General features: G+C 37.9%; 1 protein-coding gene across 1 annotated transcript in view; it reads left to right on the forward strand.

The window, feature by feature from the left end:
- The window catches only part of LOC124164983 (trithorax group protein osa), a gene marked incomplete at its 3' end in the record, with an annotated part of 410,999 nt that overhangs the window by 10,781 nt on the left and 374,554 nt on the right, over window positions 1-25,664 (forward strand). Inside the window, exon 2 of the mRNA XM_046542221.1 lies at window positions 8,761-9,990. Within this exon, the coding sequence (XP_046398177.1) occupies window positions 9,935-9,990 (56 nt within the window). The remainder of the gene's footprint in view (window positions 1-8,760; window positions 9,991-25,664) is intronic.

Consider the following 25,664-nt stretch of genomic DNA (forward strand, 5'->3'; position numbering starts at 1 on the left):
AGGGAAAGACCGTACAGCTATGGTGTTCATTCTTTATGTGAAACTTGCAACTTGCTCAATAGGGCTCATCGCGGTCACTCGACCAGTCGTATTTTCTCTCCATTTCTAGACGTATTCTACGTTTAAGACAAATACTACCATCTTGGCATGCTAAGGGTGTATGCAGTTAAACTTTGTTAATAATGATCTTTATCTCTATGAAAATTTGCCTCAGTACCGGTTCTAAAGTAAAAACAATTCTATCAGAGATGAGTTTTGGTTATTGAAAAAGATTTGCGTTGTGTTAACTGAAAATTTCAGGATGATAGTGTAAAATTGTTTGCCTTTTTTCTTAGCTTTTGTCGTTCTATTTATCTATCATTTCCTGCTTATGCTTTCTTGTTTTTCATCGTCTCTCTTTTCTCAGCCATGACATGCGTTGTGTTAAATGGAGAATCGTAGAGTAAGATTTCAAATTTTCCATTTAAGCCTTTGGCAAAATGTACCTAAAATTTGCACATTAAACAATTCGTATCTTACTTCCACTGCATAACTTCAACTTAAGGTATGCATCTTGATAGAATCACAGGACAAAAATTACTCATATAAGTTTCCAAGTAATTTAAGCATTGCTTGGCAAATGAGTGAAGGCAAAGCGTGACGATGAATGACTGCTTCGGATATTTTGTACCGATTTAACGATCGGAATTGCTGGTAAGCAGTTGAAATTCGACAATTTTCATTAAATTTCCTTAAAAATTTAGATAGTTCAAGAGTTTATATAAATAATGTTATTGATGGAATAATTAATGGGTAAAATGCTTAACAGATAATCCGTTTCATATTTTTGCTCTTCCTGAAAATTATACGGTTAAGGACGATTTTACCTGCTAACACGTAAGGTATGGTTGTTATAAACAGCAGCAATCTGAAGCAATTCATTTCTCTGAATTTCATATCATTTGAAGTTTGATTTTTCACCTCGATGACCCAGTACCTACCGTAACAAACGTTTTTTTATTTGCCTTTAGAATTATTCAGATATTCGGCATAATATTTGTCAAGGTACATCAAAGTATCTCCTGTATTAATCCGGAGCAAAACTTATGGAAAATATATTTTACTTAAAAGGCTTAATTGGATTTATTGGATCCATTAATCAATTTCTTCAATTCAGCGTCTACTGAGGAACTTCAATGTCTGAGGACTTTCCAAAAATTTACTTTGTACAAATCATTGATTCGTTAAAGCGTATATTTCGCTGATATTCGTCATCGTGTCCCATCAAAAAGCTCTCGGGTCATGAAGCTTTTGCAAAGATCTACCGACTGGCTCATATCATTTGTCATACCGAGCATGTATTTTTGTGACTCACTTAATCTTTCGGGGCTGACTGAAGCAGGATCTTATTTTTATTTCTTTCCCTACGAGTTCTTACCTTCTATGATCACAAATAGATGATTAGCTCTGGTAAATTACAGCATGAATAAAAATGTTATTGTTTCTCTTTTCCCTCTGCCTTTTGCAAAGGAAGAGTTGATTTATACGAACAAATTAAATGAAGGCGTATGCCGTTTTAAGTAGATAGGTTAGCTGCTTTATTCAAAACGATACTTTTCACTTACGTTGTTAAATAATGTTTTACCATAATAGCCTATATTCATCGAGGATGAAGGGTTCAGAGAATATTGATGAATCAGTGCAATAGGTTCCCAATTTCGGTAAACATTTTTTAATAGCCTAACGTAGCGGAATTTTTGTGAAACTAACGTAATTTGACTTCAATTTCAGCACTGATTTACTAATAACTCGTAAAATTGGAGATTGATAATGCATAATTCGATTGTCTCAATGTAACTTTATTCAAGCATTAATCATTATACTACCATAGCCATAAGAGCATTAACGTATGCTTCGTTTCTGGAACCAACCTTCTCCTAGATCAACTCTATGCTAAGCATTAGCTGAGTGCTTTACTTGAGTGGACTTATGGTTCTAATGCATTATTTGGAAATCACGGTTTCGAAACTGTTATCTGGCAATGCGGTGGCTGAAGCATTAAGGAAAAATCTCATTTTCCGTCTTCTACCAGCGCGTTGTGATGCTCTTCAGGTTGAAATGGACGTTAATTGAGAACGCGGTGGTCACGTTTTTGGAGAGCGCCTCAGGATATTCTGTTAGCGCATCCTCAGTAGTCTTATCCGCTTGTAGCTTATATTATGGTGTTTTCGTTAGAGCCCACTTCCCGAAATTACGCCATGATCATTATTTTCTCATAAAATATTTTCAATACTGACATTTATTTCTTCGATCGTTGTTTGTATTGAAAATATATCTACATTTTTCACCCGAGTATTGCAGGGAGATAAAAAACAAAATTTATGTATTTTGCTGATTTGTAGTGCTTTGGGTACCCATTCCTAACCTGATATAGCCATATGACATGAGCTATTATCTTGGCATATCTAGTAGTGTCTCTATAGTAACGACAAATTCAAAGCCTCAAAATAATTGAATCCCTAGGTATATCGCCGTGGTAAGCGTGGATTTCTATGATTGTCAGCGTAATTTTCCCTCTTTGCCCAGGTTTGAGTAAACTTTATCAAAAAGTGTGATAAAACCTTTTATTATTCTTTACTGCCCTCTTCTAAATTATCATTAAAATGTAAGCGTACGTGAGCCAAATCCCTGCTTTGGGAATTTTATTATTAGTACTTAGTATCGAGTATTAAGAACTGTAGATTATTTGGATCTGGTGATTTTAACACTGTTGTGATTGAGAGACTTGATTTCATATCCAGACGCAAGAAATGATTTTTCTCTGAAAATACACCTCGTATTTGTTAACTTTGTGATTTCATTTATTTCTTTTACCTGGCCCATATGTGGCCACAATCCGGCACCCTCTTCCTCTGGACCAGGGGTTGTGGAGAGTGCTTCAAATTTTGTGGTTCTACCGTCAGATTACTCGCTCAACGGTGGACCTAGTTGCGCAAATCTTAAAGAGTAGACAATAAGGGGCGTCTTTTCGCACTCACTCATTTATACAACAAAAGAAACCAAATATCCATAATCGACTGTAAATAAACATTAACTACCTAATCCGGTAGGTGGTAGCTATTGGAAAAAAGTAATTGTTAATTTGTTTCCTAGGTTTACTATTCCTATGCCATGACCATGGGACAACTTCGACATTGTAAATACTCGGAAGCATGGTAGTAAAAATGTAACATACAATTATGCTGTATACGGTCGCGGAATAATTTATGCTGTATACGGAATAATTTATGCTGTATACAGTCGCGTTCTCTTATTGGAAAGGAACAGTAGATCCACGTTGGTTTGTTAGCTTTACCAGATAGATGTAAAATTTTTAGCGTCTCTTAAAACTGTCTGAAGGAAAAGTTGAATAAAATAATATTCAAGCTGCGATTTTTCAAGCGCTAGTTGAGATATTATCACTTCTGTGCAATGTGTTTATGGTCTTTTAAAATTGACGTTATATGAACAACGGCCTTTTGATTTGCAGTGTTCTTTTGTTCTTTGTTTCCCCAGAGCTTTTCATATCGGACTTCCAGATTGGTGAGTGACCCCTCTGGCGGATTGGATAGCTACTGGATTTTTCCAAATGGCTGGGTATCATGGAAGCTAAGTTATGCATAGGGAAAGAAATATCTCGTAAAAGACTAATCTAAAATCGTCTTGGTTAATGTCAAAGAAAATCTCTAAAGCTGATAAGTATATATGTTATTCTTTTCGGGGTCGGCGGAAGCTAGGGCTGTGTAATGTGAATCGGATGATAAATTTTTATTGATCTCTTCCTGAGAGAGCCTGAGGCCTCGTGTCGTTAAGAGTGACTGTGCATTAAGGAAGTAGATGGCATCTAAATTTTATGCAAAAGCTTGCTCTCATAGACTCCAGAGACCTCTGTATGATGGTCTTTTGAGGACATAATTTATGTGTAGGCATAAGGATTAAATGTTATTAATTCGAATTGTGTGCATTAAAGATTTTTTTAGACAAGGTCTCTTTAAATAGAGTATTTCATTTGTTTTCATAATGTTTTTCGTCAATATTTTTATTTTTATTTATTTATTTCAAAAGCCCACATACAGCAATTATTGCCAATTTACAGTGGCGCAATAACAAGATAATACATAATATATAACAAGAAACAAAGTACATATAATGTTACCGGAGTCACATCAACCTAAAAGGAGCCGAGAATCAAGTACATAAAATATAACGAGAATCAAACCTCGAAATTAAAGAACACAAGTATATAAAGCTAAAGAAAATTGTAGCAATGGTAAGGAATTGGAAGTGTTGTTATTGATGTTCAGAGAGGTAAGATAGAGCCAAGTTAGTAAAGGCTTTCGGGGATAGGGAAAAGGTTCCTCTTTTGCATGTTTTTTATGAGCATTTGTTTTATTTGTAGGTTTCATACGAATTGCTGAATTTTCCTGCGTTCTGTATTAAATTTGAGGGCTGTTGCTTTTCCGAGGATTTTTAATGACAAAGTAAGAGAACTGACACCTAATGTTCTGTGAAAGCGACTTCATTTTAATGGCATTGACTTGATAGAAATCTTGTGACTTTTTTAAGTTAGGAGAATGAATCCTCTGATATTATTGTTGATATGCTATGTTTCTTCTTAGCCGCCTATGATTTAAATATTGCTCTCAAAATATTTAAACTTTCTAAGTTTATTTTTAAAAATCGTAATATTTTTTGAATTCTTACTTGAATCAACCAAATACTTATTTGAATCAACCAAACCAAAATGTGTAACTGATGTCTTTGAATTATTCCATAACGGAGATGTATTTCTAGGTTGGATTGCATTAAAAGTGAATCATGAGGCATTAAACTAATAATGTACTCATTAGTAGATGAATACTGACTTTATTCAAGTATGACTAGCCAAGATAATGTTCAGTAGAAATAATTTAGCGCCTACGGGTCCTTGTATACAAAATGGTCATTCACTTGCGTAACTGCTGTCACGAATCTGAATAGAATCATCTTTAACCATTCCTTCGTCTCCGTCAGCCATCCCTACGATTTTTTCCCAGTTCTTTCATATTTTAAGTAGTATAAAATGATTTTGGTCTCATTTTTATGGTGGTCTCTTCTATTTTTCCATTCTTCTGTTCTCAACGAATATTAATCATCTTCAACGATCAGCAATCCTTGGATTGGTTTGATGCGAATATCCACTCAATTATTCCATCAGGTAATCTTCACTTCAACTATATTTCTTAATTTTTCATTTACATAATTAGTTACTCGATCTAAATATCTTGTAAGAGACCTTCCTTTGTCTTTTTCGCGTCCACTTTTTCTCCCATGATTATTTTCATAAGGCCTTCATGTTTGATGATGTGGACCATCAGGTCGCCCCGTCTTCTTTTCGGGATACAATAGATCTTCATCATTTTTCAGGTAAAATGCATGTCGAATGCTACTTTCTTTGATTTCCTTTTGCTGACAATGTCCATGCCTCATTTTCATTCCAGAAATATTCCGTGGGTATCGGTTCTGAGTAATAAATTCATATACCTCTTCGCTTGTAATCCCACCTCTAAATAGAATCTTCTTATTTTGGAAATCCCTCTTCACCGAAACTTCAGTGTTCATTTCGTTCATACTCTAACCATCGCTGGTTTCCCAGGCTCGGAATCCAACGTAATAGAACTCCATTAAGTACACCTTTTGCAGTTATTGCTTTCCTCGTTTACCATTTGTCTTGGCTTCCTCTTTCACGAATATTCCATCTAAGTTCAGGTTTCTCCGCCAAACGCTCTTGAAATTTCTGTTTGAGTGATGAAATGTAATAGATGAACCAAAAATACTAGATTCTAAACCCAGGTGACCAATGATTGTCACAGGTGACAGTTGATAACCACTTCGAGATGGCTGTCATCTTCAAACTTTGGATTTAGCTCACCGCTACTCTTTCTTATGCTAAATACGAAGTCGATGCATTCAATATGATAATTTTTATGCATGACTGAACACCTTCATAATTAATTACCTTAATTTAAACAATTAATTAATTAAACACCTCAATAATTGACAACCTTCATAGTTATCCATACTTTTTCGTTCATATTATTTCACATAATCTAAGTTCTTCTCACTCATATTTTCCCAGTTGTCAGAAGAATTACAGTAATGGCGTTGATTTTTGATTCGTGGAAAGCTTTTAATACTGATCATTTCAACTCCGACATCGTAAACAGTCGGGAAATTAAATTATGCTTGGTTGTATATTTATTCAGTATTAGCCATACAAAGTTAAACCACCTGAACTATTGTCTCCTTAAGCTTTCCGGAAAGATGAGTCAGTAGTATTCCTCCAGCAAATGGTTCTAGAGTCATATATTAATTGGCCATTTCCATTTTATTATTATCCGAGTATTATTTCCCCCTAGGTATTTTTTCACTGTGCCCACCTTACGTACGCAGGGCATAACTATACAATTTCCTTAATGACACGCTGCTGCTAAACGCCATTGCCATCAAACGGCCGGATATATCTACAGGCCAAAGCACTTAACCGGTGTGTGTGTATTTTTTTGCTCATGAGCATCATCCCGGATTGGGATTGCGTGCTTCGCAGCACTATTCTTTGAATGATATCCGAGTCATTTCGGTTCCGAACAGATTAAAGGATTTCCCGTCTTATATTTCGTCGACAATTATGGTTCATTTTAGCGGCTGATTCTATCTTCATGGACGTTTTTCACTTTGATCCAAAAAATTTGTCAGCGTAGCTGCAAATTTCTCTGCTTAAATGTGTTTTCACAAAGCGATTAATTGCTGAGCTTCACACCTGGACTTGTTTGAGGTGAAGGCCTGTGGCGTTTTCCCATCAATATGCGAGAGTGATTTATAACCGTCAGTGAATGAATGACCAATGGCAGTCAGCGAAAGACATTTTCATTTATGAGAGCATTGTTTCATAGCCCTCTTGAGGAAAAATATTTAAGTATTTCTATAGTTCAGAAATCTTTTGCTCAATATTTACTATTTCACAATATCTATGTTGATGGGCTTCTATTTCTGCCACTCATATGGTATTCGAATGAGTCACCCGTTTTTTCATAGTTTAGGTTTTGTTTTTTGGAGCGTTTAGGAGAGAATATCAGGGAAAAGCAGTGATTTCTACTGTTTCCGTGACCTTCTTGTGTCAAAGCACACATCGAACGTAAAGGAAGGTTCCTGGTTATTTTTCTACTTGTTAAGATCAGTTTCTTGTTTTTGGTTCCATGTATTAATTTTGAAATTCGGAATTGAGCAAAAACACGTGGGTGATCGTTCGACATATCTTGCGCTGTAGTCATTGTTATTCTGAATGATGCGTTCTCGCGAAAGACATTTAGTATTGCCGTTTTCTTAACTTCAAACTTCTGTTTTCTACGCGAATGCTCTGGAAAGATATTCTTTCATCATGGTCTTCTAGAGGAGCTCTTATTTTCTCAAGATCGCATTTTGGAGAGCGGCGTTTTGGCCTTTTGTCCTTATGGCGAAATATTTTCTGATCCAATTGAAAATTTTCCCATTAGGGAACCATTGCAGCGTCCTTTAATCCTTTGCTTCCTTATCTGCCTTGATTAATTCTTTTGAGCATTCGCCGTCGTCAAGAGTATGCGTCTGTTTCTACCTCATATGAGCTCGATTGTCTGCAGTTTTTGTATCGTAAGGTCATTGAAGCTTCTGTAGCCATTGGTCATAGGTATAGTTCCATTCTGTAGTCAATGGTATAGACAATGCTAGGCTACTTAGTTGAAATTATCCATTACCTTCGCAACTCACGTATGAGCTCAATTGTCTGCAGTTTTTGCATCGTTAGGTCATTGAAGCTTCTGCAGCCATTGGCCATAGGTATAGTTCCATTCTTTAGTCATTGGTATAGACAAAATCAGGCTACTTTGTTGAAATTATCCATTAACTTCACAACTCCTCGCAACTCACGTATGAGCTCGATTGTCTGCAGTTTTTGTATCGTAAGGTCATTGAAGCTTCTATAGCCATTGGTCATAGGTATAGTTCCATTCTGTAGTCAATGGTATAGAAAATGTTAGGCTACTTTGTTGAAAATATCCATTACCTTCGCAACTCCCTTTAAACGGGTATTATGCTTTCGGAAAAGGGTCACCACTCCATTATCTTAACGCTTGATGAGTCGTAGTTTAAGAATCAAATTTGCTCAGTGAGCCTTACTGAACATATCCGGTATTCTCAAATCAAGCCCGAGGTCGCTAGGGACTCAGAAAATTTTCTTTTTCTTGAAATGGGATTCCCTTGACTGTCGTACCGGAGTAAGTATATTTTCTAACGATACGAGTGATAAATATCCTATAGAAAGTCTGACCATATAAAATATGTAAAATATCTCAAAACTTTTAGTGAATACGTATCTCCAAATAAATTATCTAGTGAGATCATAAGGTTTTTTTTGATCTTCAAAAAAAATAATATTTTCTTAGTATTTTTTGGTGTTCATACTGCGGCAAAAAGTGATGGAAAACACCCGCAAACTTTGACACAATCGAACACCCAAATCCATGACTACTCACATATATTTTTCTTAAATTCTCTAATGAAATCGCTCAGCTTTATTAATCGCCATAAAAGTAATATTTCACTAGTATTTTTCGAAAGTCGTGGAGCGACAAAAGGTGATGCAAAATAACCTCCATCTTAGATACTCTCAAACTCCCAAGTCCATCACTAATCTTATACATATATTTCTTTTTTCTTTACTTTACGCAGGGGGATGGAGCTTGCCGCATTAACCAGCCGCTCAAAGTAATCAGGCTCGCCAGCTGAAGACGGATAGCCGGCGAACCACGAAGAGCCTAGGGAGAGCAGCAATGCCCCGGCGGAATTGAATCCCGGACCCCGAGCTCCAGCCCCGCAGGACTCTCGTCGCTGCGGGCGAGATCCGTCGGACGGGGGGAGGCTCAAGTGCCGTAGCGAAGTCACAAAGACTCGGGATAGTCTGGTGAAGAAGACATTTCGTCCGTCTCTAAAGCTAGAAGATACTTTGCGCTGTGAATATCTCTTGTCCAAACCCTTGCTCGGTGGTTTATTATCTTGAAAATATTTAAATTTTAGTATAAAGTCTTGTAAAGTTTTGAAGAAGAAGAAATAGTACGTTTTTTGGCAAAGCCTTATTCCGATACAGGTGACTATTCGTTTGAAGTTATTTTAACCTTCTTGACGCGGTGCAGCCAGATTGTTCAAATCCCCTTGCTCCGTATTTGATCTCACCGAACAATCATTATCTGTAATAGTGGTAGAAAGAAACACACAAGAAAACGTTTTGAAAAGTAGTTAGGTTTTTAATTAATGCTGGAGCAGTCCTGAAGAAACTCTGTCAAATTGTGAAGTTCATCGCCCCATCAGGCGCTCCTGTGTTTTAGACTAGTAATAGAATTAGCAGTGGAATAATAATATCTGAGTGAACAGTGAATGGGGAAAAGTTATTAATTTATGCAGAAAAAGTTCTGAAGGGATCACTATTGGTTTGAAGCTCTTCGTCCCATTTGACTCTTGGGTCGTCTTCGACTTGACCCCGTCTGCCTTCCACCGTCTCGCGAGAGCATCACGGACAGGACGCGGCGCTCGTGTGAGGCGTCCGTAGCGGGAACTGAGCGTTTTTATATTTCTTCCGGCGGGAAGCGGGTCTCCGCTCATCAAAACGGATTTCGGCGGCAGATGCCTCGCGCCCCCCAGCCTATGCTCCGTGGTGCCCTATGGAGGTGAAGTGTCTTCGGGGGGTGTTGGAGGCGACGTGGTCAGCGGGGGCGGCCTCTCAGCTGCCCCCGGGGCCGGAGGAGGAGTCCTCTTAATAGGTGGGCCTAGCCTGCTGACACCGCCGGGTGTGGTGCCTCCACTGTCAGCTACGTCCGCGAGCAGCAACGCCTCCAACACGGCGTCCGCCATGAACCAGCTGGGAACGGTGTACGCCACCAAGAGGCGACGGAGGAACGGCAAAACGTGAGTGCCATATTTATTCATCCTAAGTCCCTCATCATACGTTCCTTTTTCATTTTCATTCCAGTCCCTCAGCGTTGACGTGGCAATCAAATATAGCAAAAATAATAATGATATTTATTTCATAGCCCAAAAATTACACCTAATGTCGGCGTCAGAATGATGTGCCGCTGTGCTTTGCAAATTTATATCTGGACTTAAGTGCATGCCATACTAATGAGTAATAAGTCATTTTAAATGAAGCTTCATTCTTAATTCTAATTTATTATTTCTTTTATGAAAAATTCAAAATGTAGACACGCGAGTGCAATAAATGACTCCGCGCACCATAAAATTAGCCGTTTGGTCAACTTCATGAACTTTGTAACTCAACCTAGGGAAAACTACTACGTCTACAACATTCATCTTCCACAATATGCTGAAAAAATTAATGTAGATTAATAATGTAGCTTTTGCGTATTTTTAAAACGCATATTTTATTGTAAAATAACGAAAATATTGAAAAATACATTACATGCAGATAAATTGGTGATCATATTGAATAAAAACTTCTAGGCTATGCTGCCGCGTCAATTTTTGGGTGGCCCCAACGTTTCTCGACCAATGCTGGTCGCTTTCTCAAGGGATTCTAACCAATCATTCATTTCCATTCTCATCTTTTGCGCATGCGCATAACACTCCTTGGGACAGGGATGCCGAAGAAAAAAAGGAACCGTCGAATATTGACTAATTACTCTTGCTCGTTGAATCTATGAGTATCTCTTGTTTATCCTCAATAAGTCACTCATCAAAGTGTTCCTTTTCTATTTCCATTCCTGACGCCTAGCGGTGAAGTAGCAAGCAAGTATTTACAATCATTCCTTTCCATTCTTAGTTTATGCTCATGAGCATAATACGCCAAAGGACAGGGATGCGAAAGAGAAGAGGAACATTTGAAATGTGACTAATGCCATATGCTGGTTTAATCTGTGTTACAATATCATTTCCGCGTTGTCACGCGGGACGTATTTGAGGAAATTTCTGCGAATTCAAGCAATATGCTCAAATCCTATTTTCTGAGAAAACATGATGTTAAAATATTGGGAAATTTTGGAAGTAATCTCATTCCCGTTTTTTCCGTTCGAACTCAGTCGACAAATTCTTTCGTTCGATAATGCGCAGCCGGGTTAGTGATAGTCTGAAGCGACTGAATACATTCTGGGCTTTTGTTGCAATGTTATAGAAATTTTCACATTTTAAAATACAAAAATTAATGGACTTTAACGGTTTTTGTACAAATATATGCATTTTACGATAGTTACAATTATATTAAAATTTTTTAACGCTCGTTTCTCCTTTCCTCTCATCCGTATATGAATCGATAACTGCAAAAAGGCATCATGTCCAAGTCGGACGATTTTTCTTTTTTCTTCTTTAAGTTGTTGTTTGGTGCAAGGCTCAACATTTTCTACGAAAAGGAAGCATGCTATGGAAACATATGCTCTGTGTTATTAGCATGAAGTGTTTCCTAATAGTAAGAAACATTTAGTATTGGACCTAGCAAACGCTTAAATAAAATAAAGATAAATCGTCCTACTTGGGACATGGTGCCTTGCTGCAGTTGGCGATTCATATAAATTTTGCATTACTGGATATTTATTTCATTCAGTCACTTATTCACATTCCTATCGTTTTAACGCTTTACTTACTTCCCTGTGTGGGAACACTCCGAAATCTCTGCTGTCAAAACACAGGAAACCTTTTACATGAGGATTTAATTAGGAAAGACTTTGCGAATGCCGCAGCTTTTTTGCGGAGGAAAATAAATTACTAAGCGATATGAAACCGAATCTAATTTAACTCCGTAACATAGGTCCCCCTGGACTGATATTATTATATAAATTGTTCGTAAATCAAATCTTGCATTTAAGGTTACCTGTATATTCAGAATTTCCCTACATATTTCAGGGTCCTTATTTTTAATTCATGTATCTTCGATAACGCAGTGTCCTATGTATGAATCCGGATGTACATGTCTCCTTTTCTAGTTTAGATTAATTATAAATTGCAATTTTTTTCTTACGAGAAATCTTTTGAATAAATTACGGTAATGTGTTATGTGAATGATACACATCAGCCTTCGTCGCTTTACATGAAGCATTTTCGTGTGATTTCAACGTATGTAATGTTACTCTGGGATATGTTCAACGCGTTAAGTATGTGGCGAATATCGGTTACAAGTGCAAATTCATGAATGTTTTTCTCTTAAATAAACATTTGTCTTGTTTTTTTTGTACTTTAATTATGATAACTATGTATTGGTATGCATTAGCAAGTGTAATATTAGCTACGCTCATTAAGGAAGTTACTGCGAGGAACGTAGTGTTTATTTTCTAAAAAATTCAAAATATGACATATATATTGTGCTCCAATAACTAATGACCTTGGCTTCCAAATTAGTTGTTAGACAGTTTATCACAAAATATTCTTATCTTTATAGGATTTCATACCAATGTTTATTTACATCTAGAAGACAAATGAAAGAATGAAATAATGTAGAAACTATTAGTTTTTACCTAACTCATATTAATATTATTATTTGAAAATATTGAAAGCTTGGAGAGTGGAAAGGTCCATTCCCTACCATAGAACTGGAGAGCTCTTATTTGCATTTTTCGTGGCCAGGTTGGAAATTTGTCATGTGCTTTCAATGTTGTATTTCCCCAGCTATTCGCCGCAGTGTGCTGTGGGGCGGTCTAAGGGGGTTGTCTCTTGTTTGACGACAGAGGTTGACATGTAAGGGTCGTCTACTTCTTCTTGCACCCTTAAGGGTATCATTGTTATCTGCCTTTGTGGAAAAGTATTTAATCAAAGTACCTTATGAAATTATCACATAATTCAGTATGAAAAATTTCATCTAGGTGACGTCTGAAGTAATTACTTTCAATCAGGGATGGCAAGTGAAACGAAACGAAAGTCAGAACCAAGGGGACTGCATAGAGGAGGCCCAATTCCATCGCATTGAAGACTGATGTCTGTAGCCACTTCGATCGCATTTTAATCGGCTTTCAAAAATGTGCGCGGCGCGCAGATGAGTGCAATGCGATCCACTTTTTTCCAATATTTTACATCACGGTCGTTGTAATTGCAAGGAATAGCATTGAAGAGTTATGAATTTGATAAATCACACCACCATGGGTGTAAATTTCGGTTGACACCCCTAATTAAACCTTATTTCCCCGAGAAATTCGGATCAATTTGTCCGTCAGCGACGCGAGTGGCGACTTTTGTAAACCCATTTGAATGCGTGTCGAATGGCAACACATTTAGAGGCCGACTTTAGGATCCTCTTTTGTAATATTCGTGGTCAAATCAGTTAAATTTCAATAGTTCCGTTCCCGGGAGCGAAACGAAGAAACGAAACGAAATGGAATACCTGGGGAGCTAAACTCCAGGTCGAAACGAAATCGGAGTCAGAATTACTTCGGTTCGAAACTAAACTAAAACTCTGAGACGAAACGAAACGCAGATAATGTTTCGCAACGGAGAGACCACGTGCTCTACCTTCAAACAGTTTAGTTTCGACCCACACACCGAGTACGAAGTATGGTTGAATAATGAAGGAGAGGTTAGGCCGACCGCCATTAGATGCATAGGGCGCTCATATTTTTACCACTAGCAGGAGAACGGTGAACGCAAACCGTCCATTCGATTTTAAGCTCACTTTTTTAACCTCTCTACACGAATGTCAAACGTAATGGGTCGAAACTATTACCTCTTATCCCCCTCCATTCAGTTTTCTGGGATCAACAGTTAACTCTGAGCGGCGAGGTATCGATTAATTTAGTTTCGTTCCTCGTAGTAAACTTTCGTCCCGGGTCGAAACTAAACTCCTTGGTGATTTTAATTTCGTGTGGGAACGAAACTAAACCCAGGCCTCGTATTTTCGTTTCGCTCCGGGTCGAAACGAAACATTTTCATTTCGTTTCACTGGCTTTCAATCGTAATTTTTTAATTGCCGATTTTGATACACTGGATCATTCTCTCATGGGATTGATTATCTTCCATTACGATCCCGTCGTGGTGGTCCTTCTGGTGAGTGTTGTGAGTGGGAAGGCAGGGGGGGCCCAATCAGTCTCCGCCTCCCTTTCCATTCATCGCTTATACGCGAGTAGTGCAGAAAGAAGCACGCGACAGCACGCGTCATCCCACCCCCTTGGCTCCGTCATAAGTGCGCCCTCTCACGCAACACAACCCCCACCCATCTCACGCCCCCCTCCTCCCCCCGGGCGTCACTCCACTCGCGATTGCACCGCGAATACATCGCCCGCCACCGAATTATGCGGTATACACCAGGATGCCCCGAATGAGTTGCACGGGATGGGTTATTTAGGATGCGAAAGAGAATACGTTACAGTAAAAAAGCTGAAGAAGGATTTGGTGCTTTCCCGGCCAATGCTGTTGATAAAATCTTCACGGGAAATCAGCCGGGTAAGGATGGGCATTGCTGCCAACGTTTCGATGGCCTTCTCTGCCGTCGTCTTCAGGGCGAATGATGGACCTGATTAGTGCCGAGCTTATATGTATACACACCGTTGGGGAGGTCAAGTCGTCTGTGATTGGTCAGTTTTTTAGGGTTATTTCCTCCTCTCAGCTTACTCATTCTTTTTATCATGGGGTTCCACGATTTGCTGAGGTTGAATCCCGCGTCCCGAAATTTTATTATTTGCGATTCGTATTTCGATGGCCTCTTTTGTAAGACAGTCCCAATATCCCTTTGCCTGGAAGAGGATTTTTGTTCCATTGAACTTGATGGTGTGATTGTTTTTAATGCAGTGGTCGGCTACGGCAGATTCTTCTGGGTATCCAAGTCTAATGCACCGTTTTTGTTCTGATATCCTGGTTTCAATTGTTCTTCCGGTTTCCCCGATGTAGCTATCTCTACAGGGTATTTGGTAGACGCCAGAGGTCTTGAGTCCCATTTTGTCTTTAACCTTCACAAGTTGGCTCCGTAGTTTTTCTGGTGGCTTATGAATTGTCTTAATGTTGCGTTTTAAAAAACGCTGGCAGAAGGGATTGCGGGTCGGAGAGCTGGATCGAACCAATCTCGTGATAACTATTCGTTAAAACTTTCTGCGGGTGCTCGTCACGTTAGTTAAAAAACGTGTGGGCAATTACGCCGCGTCCATTTTTCGGGTGTCCCCAAAGTAGTTCTGAAGCTGTGGCGATGCCAGGTTTTCGAAATTGAGGGAGGGAGGTTTACCGGAGATTTTGGAGCCCTTCCGGGGTGTATGGAAAGCACCCCAAGGCAAAGGTTCCTCTCCCTGAAAATTTTAGTATTTTTGATGCTGAAAACGTGATTTTTAGGACTCAAAAATAATACTTTCGTAAGGGTATCCAGGCCATCACACTCGTTTTTGGCGCTTCTTTAAAAGGCTCAAGGCTTGTAACCTGGAAAACCCCCCGTGGCTACGATACTGTTCTCAGGTAGTACACGATTGGGCTTGATCTACTGCTTATTTGCATCCTATGGTGCTTGCAGGAGGCGATCGACAGCTTTGGTCATTTGCGCCATGAGGTATGGGAAGTTGAATGATTTATTGATGCTCTGGGAAACCCATAACACCAAAAAACCTAAGTACCGAAGTAATCTGATGTGTCGGTTCTTTTATTAAAATTTTTATATTTGCATGTATGAATCATTTCTTTGAATAATCTTTTTGATTAACTATATTCTGTATATAAAATTTCGCAGTTCTCAACGCCTAGAATTTTTTGGTATTTCAGTGGAGCCATTAATCTGGTTTCGTTAGTGGTAGCACGCTTAGCTTTAATGAGGCGCGAGGTTTTACCATCCCATCCCTTCCTTTCATGTCCCCACCCTAAAGGAATGGCGTCTGTGGGTTCCGATCGCGACGCTCTGTCTCCTACATTTTCCCCTCCATTCCTACCTTCTTTCGAGGAGCGGAAAAAAAGGGCTTCGTTTGTGTGGACCCGGCCTCAAACCGGCGAGGCCCCTGCAGGGTTTTCATTCAATATTCGATTTTGATAGATTCACATAATAAAGATACCCTTTGACTTTTGTTTTTTCGATCCCTTGCCTACATATCGAGCTATTCGCGACACATTATCGACGCCTTTCGCAGATAAAATGACGACTTTAAAAACTTTGTAATTTTACATAACTTTAATACTCTACGACCTAGGTTTTGATGTGGCACGTCATTATCCGATCACCAGGGATTAATGAATAAAAGGTTGACACCTGGTTGTGAAATCTCCTAGAATCCGCGCCTAATATTTTTCGGAGTAAAATATTGATTTATGTGCCGTCACTTAATGCTTCAAAATGCTTACATGAATTACAACTAATCGAGATAAGACCCTATGTCGGATAAAATCACGAATCTCCCCAAATTTACTCATTACTGCCACAATTACTTAGCATTCAGTGAAGATGGAAACAAATTCTTTTTTCCCTTCTCAGGTTTTCGAGCTCAATGTTTACACGCTTGAGATTAATTCTTGCTGTAGAGACCCTATTAGGATGGACGCCTACGTGCCGCCAAACACAGCATAAATTTTCTCTGAAGCCCTGCCAACATATTTACTTCATTGATTACACAAGTAAAAGTCTTACTTCTTAGCACGCTCCATAATCTTTCGTGATGCCCGACTTAATCAGTTGTATTTTACCAACCGTAATTGCATTTACCTACATAGTTGTTCGTCCGCTGGTGGTGGTAACTATTGCTAAAAAAGTGTAAAAGGCTCCTAAAGTAAGGTAACATTATCCGAAAGATGATCCCGAAACGATATAATTTTTTTGCCTATTAGAATGTGCGCATTTCGTCGCCTTTTCGCCCTTTTAACTACGAATTAATTCTTCTTTCCTTTCTTCAGCTTTAATCACTCGCTGCAAATTTTCTTTTCAACCTGAAATTAGATGCTAATCTGTTATAATATGCTAGGGGGTCGTTATTTCCAGTGATTGCCTCAAGAGAACTAATCAGCGACTTACAGCATTCCTATTTTCACCTAATTTGTCGGGAGCGGAAGCCATCATCCTAGTCACAACGCCTAACCTTGAGCCAGATGCGTAGATTACGAAGCGGATTAAAACAAAAGACTGCTCACTCCGCGCACCCACTCGTTGTATCAACAGCGCAGTCCTTCCCAATTTCCTCCCCATCTCCTGGGTAACCACTTTGACCGTTGCCACGAATATTAATAATGGGTCTTTTCGGAGAGAGCGAGCTGCATTGGAGTGCCCGAATCTTTATCTCTTGTAGATGTCGCCAGCGTCATCCTAGCCTTCGCGCGCTTTTACGCCGTGTTAAAACAAACCTTGTCTCTGCAAGTTGGTAGAAATCGAATGAGAAATCATTGCGGGGATGAATATGTTACTTTTCCGCTCCTGAAATTAAGCGTCGTTTTTTAAGTCCTTAAATACCAACAACGTACGCTTTTAGTATCATATTGGCGGTTTAGCTTTGTGATCGCCATGGCGGGACATTGCCAAGGCAACACATCAGTAAATGCAGAGTTCTGGAAAACACCCTCAGAGAAAATACATTGGAGTTCCAGTAATCAAAACTAAATGGGAAAGAATTCTGCTTGGATCAGCGAAAATAATAGTAAAATATCGGTTTTTAACGGAATGACGAATAGCAAGCTTACGCAGTGCACAGGACCGCGTAACTGTACAAGACAGTACTCGTCCTACAACTTCTTCGACGCACCACACTGCTGACTCATAGACGCGCATGTGTTTCGGAATGAAGAAATCGAGATACGTCAAAACGGTTAAAATATTTGCGTGAAGGACTCTACAATATCATGTCAACCTTAGAAAACGTTTTATCCGCGTCAAAAACCTCAACATTAAAAATAACTGCATTTAGGCCCTCTAGTCACCTTTAGACGCCTGAGGTTTGGCTATCCGTCATCGCATGAACCTGGGACTTTATTATATATTTTTTCACCGATTCACACATTTTGAGATCACGAGTTCTTAAATCGGATCATTTAAAAAAATGTAATCACCGGCATAGCGTTTGGCACGCACGGCAATCGTCACTTTACATTATTATTTACTTGGAATATATTAATGAATTTTGTACTTTTGTACTAAGTACTATATTTTAAGCTTGGTACCTACGTAAAGGAATTATTCTACTGTGTTTAAGTGCTATTACTTAAGAAAAGAAATGTGCCATGAATAAAAAGGGTTAATTTTCTTTGAAATGATTTTTTTTTCGGAGCTGTTCGGGAGGGTGTTCGGATTAACGGGAGTTTTCTGTATAAACATGACTGTGTATGATACCTGTGCAGAGACAAAAAGCCTCGGCCAACATAGAGGCCTCGATTTCCGTATCATTGTGGGAAATGGAAACATTCAGGAGAGTAACTTGACGTCTTCGTAAGTATCGAATTTGATTTGAAATGAGAATTCCAATCTCGTGATCTACGTTTTGGCCTTAAATCGAAACAAGACGCTTGAACGTGGTGGAAGGGCTGCATACTATCAATGATACTACTAAATGGAAGTCACGAAGTATTACCATTGCTAAAATAGGTTTTGGCCATTTCAGTCTTGGCTCCATGCACAGAAACCGATGCTTGCTCCTATGTATATATATTTTTTCTGTGAGGAATCATCAATATACCGGCGTCTAAAATCCAGTGTCTATATTCATCACCGATGCCCTCGCATGACACCGGAAGGTCCTATTCGAGTTCCCTGTGTTATTAGCCAAACGCTGCGCGTCGGGTCGGAGTCACTCAGCTATGCCGCCTGCCCCTTCAAATGCTCATATAGGCATACCTACTTTTTACTTCGACCTCGGTCACCCGTGTACTCATCACCTCACCCCACCTCTCCCTTCTCCTGCGTAAGCCCCCCACCTCTCCTCTCCATACATCCCCCACCACTTCATTTCCCCTCCCGCGCTTTTTCATGCTGACTGATCCCTCCCATTGTTTTCGTAGATAAGGAAAAATACACGGCGGAGGTAGCTCTCAAACAATCGTATGACAGTCTAATTACCGGGGTGGATGACTTACTGGTAGACGGGAAGAATTCGAGAATGAAGCCAAAAGGGGAAAAAGATTCGCAGAACTGTCTTGAAGTTTTTGAATGACAGTGGCCTTCGCTGCCAATTTTATCGCGGTATTTTTGGATTCTTTACAATCATTTTCCTCATAAGCTTGAATATTTCACCAAAGGGCTATCTATATCACTGGGTTTCTTTATACTGCTAATCTTATGTTGATTTACTTCTTTTTTTCGAAGTTTTTAGGGAGTTATTTCAGGAAGCTTAAATTAGGTTAAGGAACTTGAATCAAACAGTTATTACAAAATTTTCTTTAGAGATTTTTCAAGAAAAGAAATTTAATTACAAAAATTTCATCGCAATATTTTTTGGTTGTTTTTAGTTTTTTGCTAATGAGTTTGAATATTATACCATAGACCTCTGTCTATATCACTGGGTTTCTTTTTACTCCTATGCTAAAATTTATTTACTACTTTTTTTGGTATGTTGAGGGATGTAGTTGTTTCGGGAAGGTTTAATTAGGTTAAGGAAATGAAACGGAATAGTTGTTGCAACATTTTCTTAAAAGAGTTTACAAGGGTAGCAATTTAATTGCGAAAATTTAAATTTAACGGTACGTTTTCATGAATTTAACGTCGTATTCCTTATGAAAACTCCCTATTGTTGGATTACAATAAAAGCAGACCTGCATTTTTGCTATGAGATATCGAGAAAGCTATTATGTATGACGTATGTCTTTGACAGTCATTCCCCAATTTAAGTAAAGGGCAACTAATTGCGAGACGCAGTTACCTAATTAAATGTGGAAATAGAATATAAAATATCTATTAGTACTTTCTTAAAATAATTATGTATAATGGCCAAATTTTAGCATTGATATGCAGGTTTTATTTTTCTTTTTTAGGCCTGCTTAAAAATAAATATTCCTCTACTTTCTTAGAACTTAGTTATGAATTGAGGATAATTTTTAATTTTTTGTTTGATTTTTTATAGATGATTAATTTTGACCTACTGCTCTAATATTAAATATTATTTTCTTAGTCGATTTATAAAATAATTATTTATTCATCCCTGTTATCAGCATATGCTTTTAATTTTGTTTTGTTGGTATGCTTGGCTGAATATTGATAGACTAATTATTACTGCTAAGCTTACTAAATAAATTATAAACAGTTAAATGTTATACATTTAGATGGTTCATGACGCATCTGCGGAAGTAGCTCCACTGCTTATTTTGTAGTATTTATAGTCTTGTTCACCGTCAATTGATCACAGGGAAATTACAGCCCATGTCAAAGATAATATTGAGTGTCAAGAAAATTTCTTATCATGGATTTTGAACAACCGGTTGTACGGCCAAGTATCTCTACTGTTGGGCTGATACAGTTCGGGAGCCAATATTCCCTCTTCCCCATTTTTCGTAACCCATCATTTTATACCGATATGCCCAAGGCTGCACTCCGACCGTATGCTATCGTTTCTCAAACATCCTTTCAGAAATAATCTTGCCTTGAGCAGTCGCTAATATAACGCTTCCGATTCTACTGTTATGAAGCACAAGATTTGGAGCTGATATGATTCACAAGATTTTGAGCCGCGCTCAATGTTGTTTCGTGGAAATGTTTTAATCTTTTTTTTGCCCTTTAACTATCAAAATGATTGTTGGTAGTGTTCTGAAACTCACGATACAATTTGTTTGTTGTCCTGGATGACTTTTATTAGGTAACTTCTGTAAATAATACCTTATGAACTGATACAACGTTTGTTTAGTATGCCTTTAGAGTAAAAGTAGCTGAAATGCTGGTCATAAGATCTTAAAAACAGTGAGATTTATCTTAATAATTTTGATTAGAGCTGAGTGGATTACATTTTTTCGTTGATAATATAGCTGTCTATTTATTACCGCTTTTGCTCTAGCGTTTCTCAGTAGAATGATCTGGAGATATCAACGCTCGTAGTGCTTTCGTTCGAAGAGGGTTATAATAGCTTTATGAGCCTATGCCTTTTTATTGAATTTCAGCAGCCTCTTGGCATATTAAATGCTTCAAAGTACATTTTATATCCTTTACTTTGGTTTTGGTTACGGTTCCTGCACTGTTTTAGTGAGTTTAAATGGACTTGATCTTTCAACTAACTGACTCTCTTTCAAAAAATTTTTTAAAAATGTGGGCTAAGAATATTTTAATAGAAATATATAAACTGACTAAAAGTTAGAATTATTGTCAGTAAATTGGGAAATATAATGAGCCTTTTAGTGTAAAATTGCTGCCCGATTGTTCCTATACGTTTTTTTCTTATACCTGGGAAAATTTATTTTGTTGGATTCTTGACGTAATAACTAAACTAAGCGCGTTTATTTGCCACATTTGGAAATTCAGTGTCGAATTTGAATTTCGTCATGCCTATTCTCTGGTAATACGTTTGTATAGTTTTTCGTTTCTGGAACAAATTTACCACATCCTTTTTGAAGTAAGTCCGAGGTAATTAGTGTACTTATTCTAAACATTCAGAGATATTGGTTATTAGTGATGGATCTTGAGATTCTTATCATGACCAGTCAATGCATTGCTTTCTTTTGGGAAACTAAATATACGCGATTGTAATTAATTGATAAGATATTGCTTTAGCTTTTAGAAAAAAATTCAAGGAAATAAAATTTAATTTTAATCATAGCCTCTAAAAATATACATTAATCTGCAATAAATTATTTTTTTCTCAGTTTTCCCCATTCTAGTTAGTGAATTAAGAGAAAAATGATTACTCATGAAAACTTTTAGTGCAAATGGCTGAATCGACCAGACCTGTAATAAGGTAACATCAATGGCCAAAATTTAAGTGTTCAAATCGCCTCATTCAGGAGGACACGCTTTCTAATTAAATGGGTATAGGGATTTAATGTACCTCGATGCTTCCACAACTGGACCAATTTCACACAAATCTCTTATAATTTCAAATATATTGGAATTTTCTTGATAATATATCGTAACATGAGAATTGGTGAGCCCGATAGCATTTACCACATAATCGGTTTCCACGGAAGTATGCGAGTAAATGTCGTTCCGTTCAGCGTAATACTCCATTTAATAACTCTGGTATGATGTGATGTTCCAAATATCCTTTGTAAGTTGATCATAATTTGTCATTGCTGCGAAACCCATAACTGCCTTTAAAGAGGCATTGGGGCATGGCAGCCATTAAGCTCGGAGGCGCGCAGGCAGCAAAATAAATCGCCGAGAAACAAGAGCCCCCCAATATTACCTTCGGTAATTCTTTTAAGCCCCTCTTAACTACCCCTATAGCCCCGCCCACTGCATTTACTGTGATCTAATCTTCTGTCTCCTCCGCGTCTTCAGAGACGTGCTCATTTTGACTTCTCCTTCACTTTTTATACTGCCACTTTGGTCCATATTGTCCTCCACTATCGTCCTGCAGTAGGTAACGTCCTGCATAAAAATAGATTAAAATTTAATTTTTTAACGCTGTGGATAATGAAGAAAAACAGAATTTACCAATAATAATTCCAAAAGAGCTGTTCTGCGATAGTTTTGAATTTCGTTTTATCATTTCATATTATTTTTTAATTACAGACTTTGCGTTACGTTAAATGCTAGGAAGTGACAAACATGGGGAAGTTCTGCATTTTCTCTTAATATAGAGAGTAATTTAGTGTAAGCTAGGTAAATTCATTAGGTAGCAGATTATTCATGCAGGTAGTGATCGAATGAAATGCAATTAGGTTACTCTCCATGTTTGAAATATTGGTGTGATTTGCGAAGATGAGTATGAGTGATTAAAAAAAAATGTATGTACTTCACGTAAATTTTTCATATTATTTTTGCTTATTCTCTTATGTTATAGCTCTATTGTTCTTTTTAAAATTTTATTTGCATAAATAACCCTGATTTTTGAATGTAATAATTCTCATGGCAATACCTAAAAGGATTCCCTAGCTAAACGAAGGGAATCCCATTTTCTTAAAATTTGGCAGTGGAGAAGTAGTAATCAGTTTGACTGCTTACGGAAACTAACTGTGAGTTAACCACCGTATTCACTTAACGTTACAAAACTTGCGATTGCATCAGGAAAAATGCCGAATATCAAACATAATCGATTTTATCTGTGAGTAAATGTGTATTTTCAAACATGATCGCCATTTTTCTGGAGAACTGCTGTATTGTTCCATAAAAAGGAGTACTTGTGAAAATTGCCGACTATTTAATGAAAATTATTGCTGAATAGCTCTTATTTATTTGAAAACTTTCTCCCCTATACTATGTAGCATTGACTTCCCTTAGGTTGATCCGACCGAAAAAGGCGTTGAATAAGAATTTTATCGCTGAAAAATCTACCAATTTAGGATAAAAAATGGTTGTTCAATGAAAATAACAATGAATGTGAGTGTATTGACTTTTTGGATAAAAGAGCGAATTACATTATTATTTACCTAGTTGTTATTCGTATGGTTTCGAACACAATATAGTAACTTTTGCTTAACCGATTGAAGGAATCTTTACTGCAAGCCTCCGTCATCAAAATTTCTACCTTTAGGTGAACCGACCTCGTGATTAAGAACTGCTTCTTCCGTTGAGGCTTTTTCCAGTTCAGTCTCGGGGATTTTTTGTAAATTTACTTTGTTTCAGGCTCAATGGCTTCATGATGTAACGTGAGGAAGAGGCAAGGTGGGAAAACAATGGCATTCCGGAATGTAGAACATTCCTATTTCCACTGTCGCTATCTCATTAATCTCTCATTGCCTCTTTCACAGTTAGCAAGAAGCAGAGCAGGCGGCTGCCGTGTGAATTTTTCGAATGAAAGAAATAGCAGAAAACGAAACCTGGGCCGTTTGGCCCATTCATTTCAATCCGTATTTGTTTGTTTTCGGAATGAGGGCCATAACGAAATGATATTCAGAGTCTTCACTTTGAATCTATAGGACCACTGTAAGATCAGGTATTTGTTTGTGCCCCCCTCAGTTTGAATAGCTTTTACTTCCTGCATTTACGCATTTATTTCACGGAAAAACTACTAGTTAGGCAGTTAGTTCATCTCTATTTCCAGTGAAATTTATAGTAGCATAAAAGATAGTGGGAGGGCATGATAGTATCTTAGTGCTATGGTGATTGGGCAGCGAAATACTTCAGTGGCTTTTTTTCGTGGAATTTAATGGCTAGTGGAATTGTAGAAAATCATGGACTTATTGAAAAAGCCAGGGTACCTAATGCGTATCTCGCTGGCCCAAGAAAATGTATACCAGAAAGTAAATAATTCACCTACTTGTGAAATGTATACATCTATATTTTCTCATGTACATCGTCTGTTTCCCCATGTTTTAATGGGCTACGAAATTTGCGATTAAAAACTCTGCGATAGGAAAATTTAAAATATCGGCCAAAGAAAGCTCACAGAAATTATCCGCACAATGGAATTCCTTACTCATACCTCTCCTATATAAATTTATTTTACTGTAAAAAACGTAAAATATAGATATTTTCGATGTATTTTCGAGCTTATTCTTCTCGATACATGTAAAAGGTCATCGAAGCTTAAGCCTTCTCCCTCAGTCGTGCTCTTTATTTGCACAGTATCACAGAGTTTTAACATACTTGTGGAAACTACACTGTCCGATACGGATTCCAGAAATTCATCATCTAAAGCGCATTGCAATCCGAATTATATGAAGTCTTTTATAAAGTGTGTTCAAAATTTAACATAAATCCAAAAGCTTTCATTGTAGTGGAAGGCTGGAAAGGCCTCGTCAAGATGGCCAAATGCGCTGATTCTTGGATTCAATCTTGGGTTGGAGTCTCGAAATTCCATTGTTTTTAGTTCAATGTTTCCACCTTGGCTGGAATCGTTGCGTCATTAATATCATGATGGTTTTTCATTAGCGATTTTTCCCTAGATTTTGAAGCCTAAAATTTCTTAAAACATTATAAGGCCCAATTCTCTCGTTTCCAAGAGACAAAGGGTTGAGCAGGAGTTGTGGGAGTGTCTTTCAAAGAAGGGTATCGGATACCAAATTAAACGACTGTTTTCTTGAGAACTGGGAGGGTTCACGCGTGGCATTGTAGGATAAAGCCCGTTCCAGTCATTTCAGACGGAAATAAGGTTACGTTTGGCCATGCTATTGAAGACTTGAAAAGGTGATATGGGGAGTGAAAACTGAAAAAAAAACATTAAAACGCACGCAATATGGAGGAGTTTATAATTAATATAGTGCCACAATCGGATAATTTATTGCATTCGTAACCTGCTGCCTTATTTCGATGTACCGATGGTAATAATATCCGCGTACGATGTAAATATATGTAATTTTCATTGGAGCGAGGTATAAGCGGTTGTGATTACTCCTGAAATCAGAATTGGAAACGAAGTTGTCGTAGTTGTTCATCTGCATAAAAATCTCTGAATTATTCTTCTTATTTATTTATATTTATTTATCTTTAGTGCGCCGAAAACCGCGCATTGAAGGCCTTTAAAGAGGGGGAATCTGACAAATAACACGATAGGATAATCACAAACGCCCATCCCGTGGATGGGGGCAACCTACCCTGTCGGGAGTTGAATCCACGACCTTCAATTCGACAGGCTACGACTTTAACCCAGGCGGTGACCGGCGATATTACAAGATAATCTTCCATT

This window comes from Ischnura elegans, chromosome 9 (genome assembly GCF_921293095.1).
Source record: "Ischnura elegans chromosome 9, ioIscEleg1.1, whole genome shotgun sequence".
NCBI lineage: Eukaryota > Metazoa > Arthropoda > Insecta > Odonata > Coenagrionidae > Ischnura > Ischnura elegans.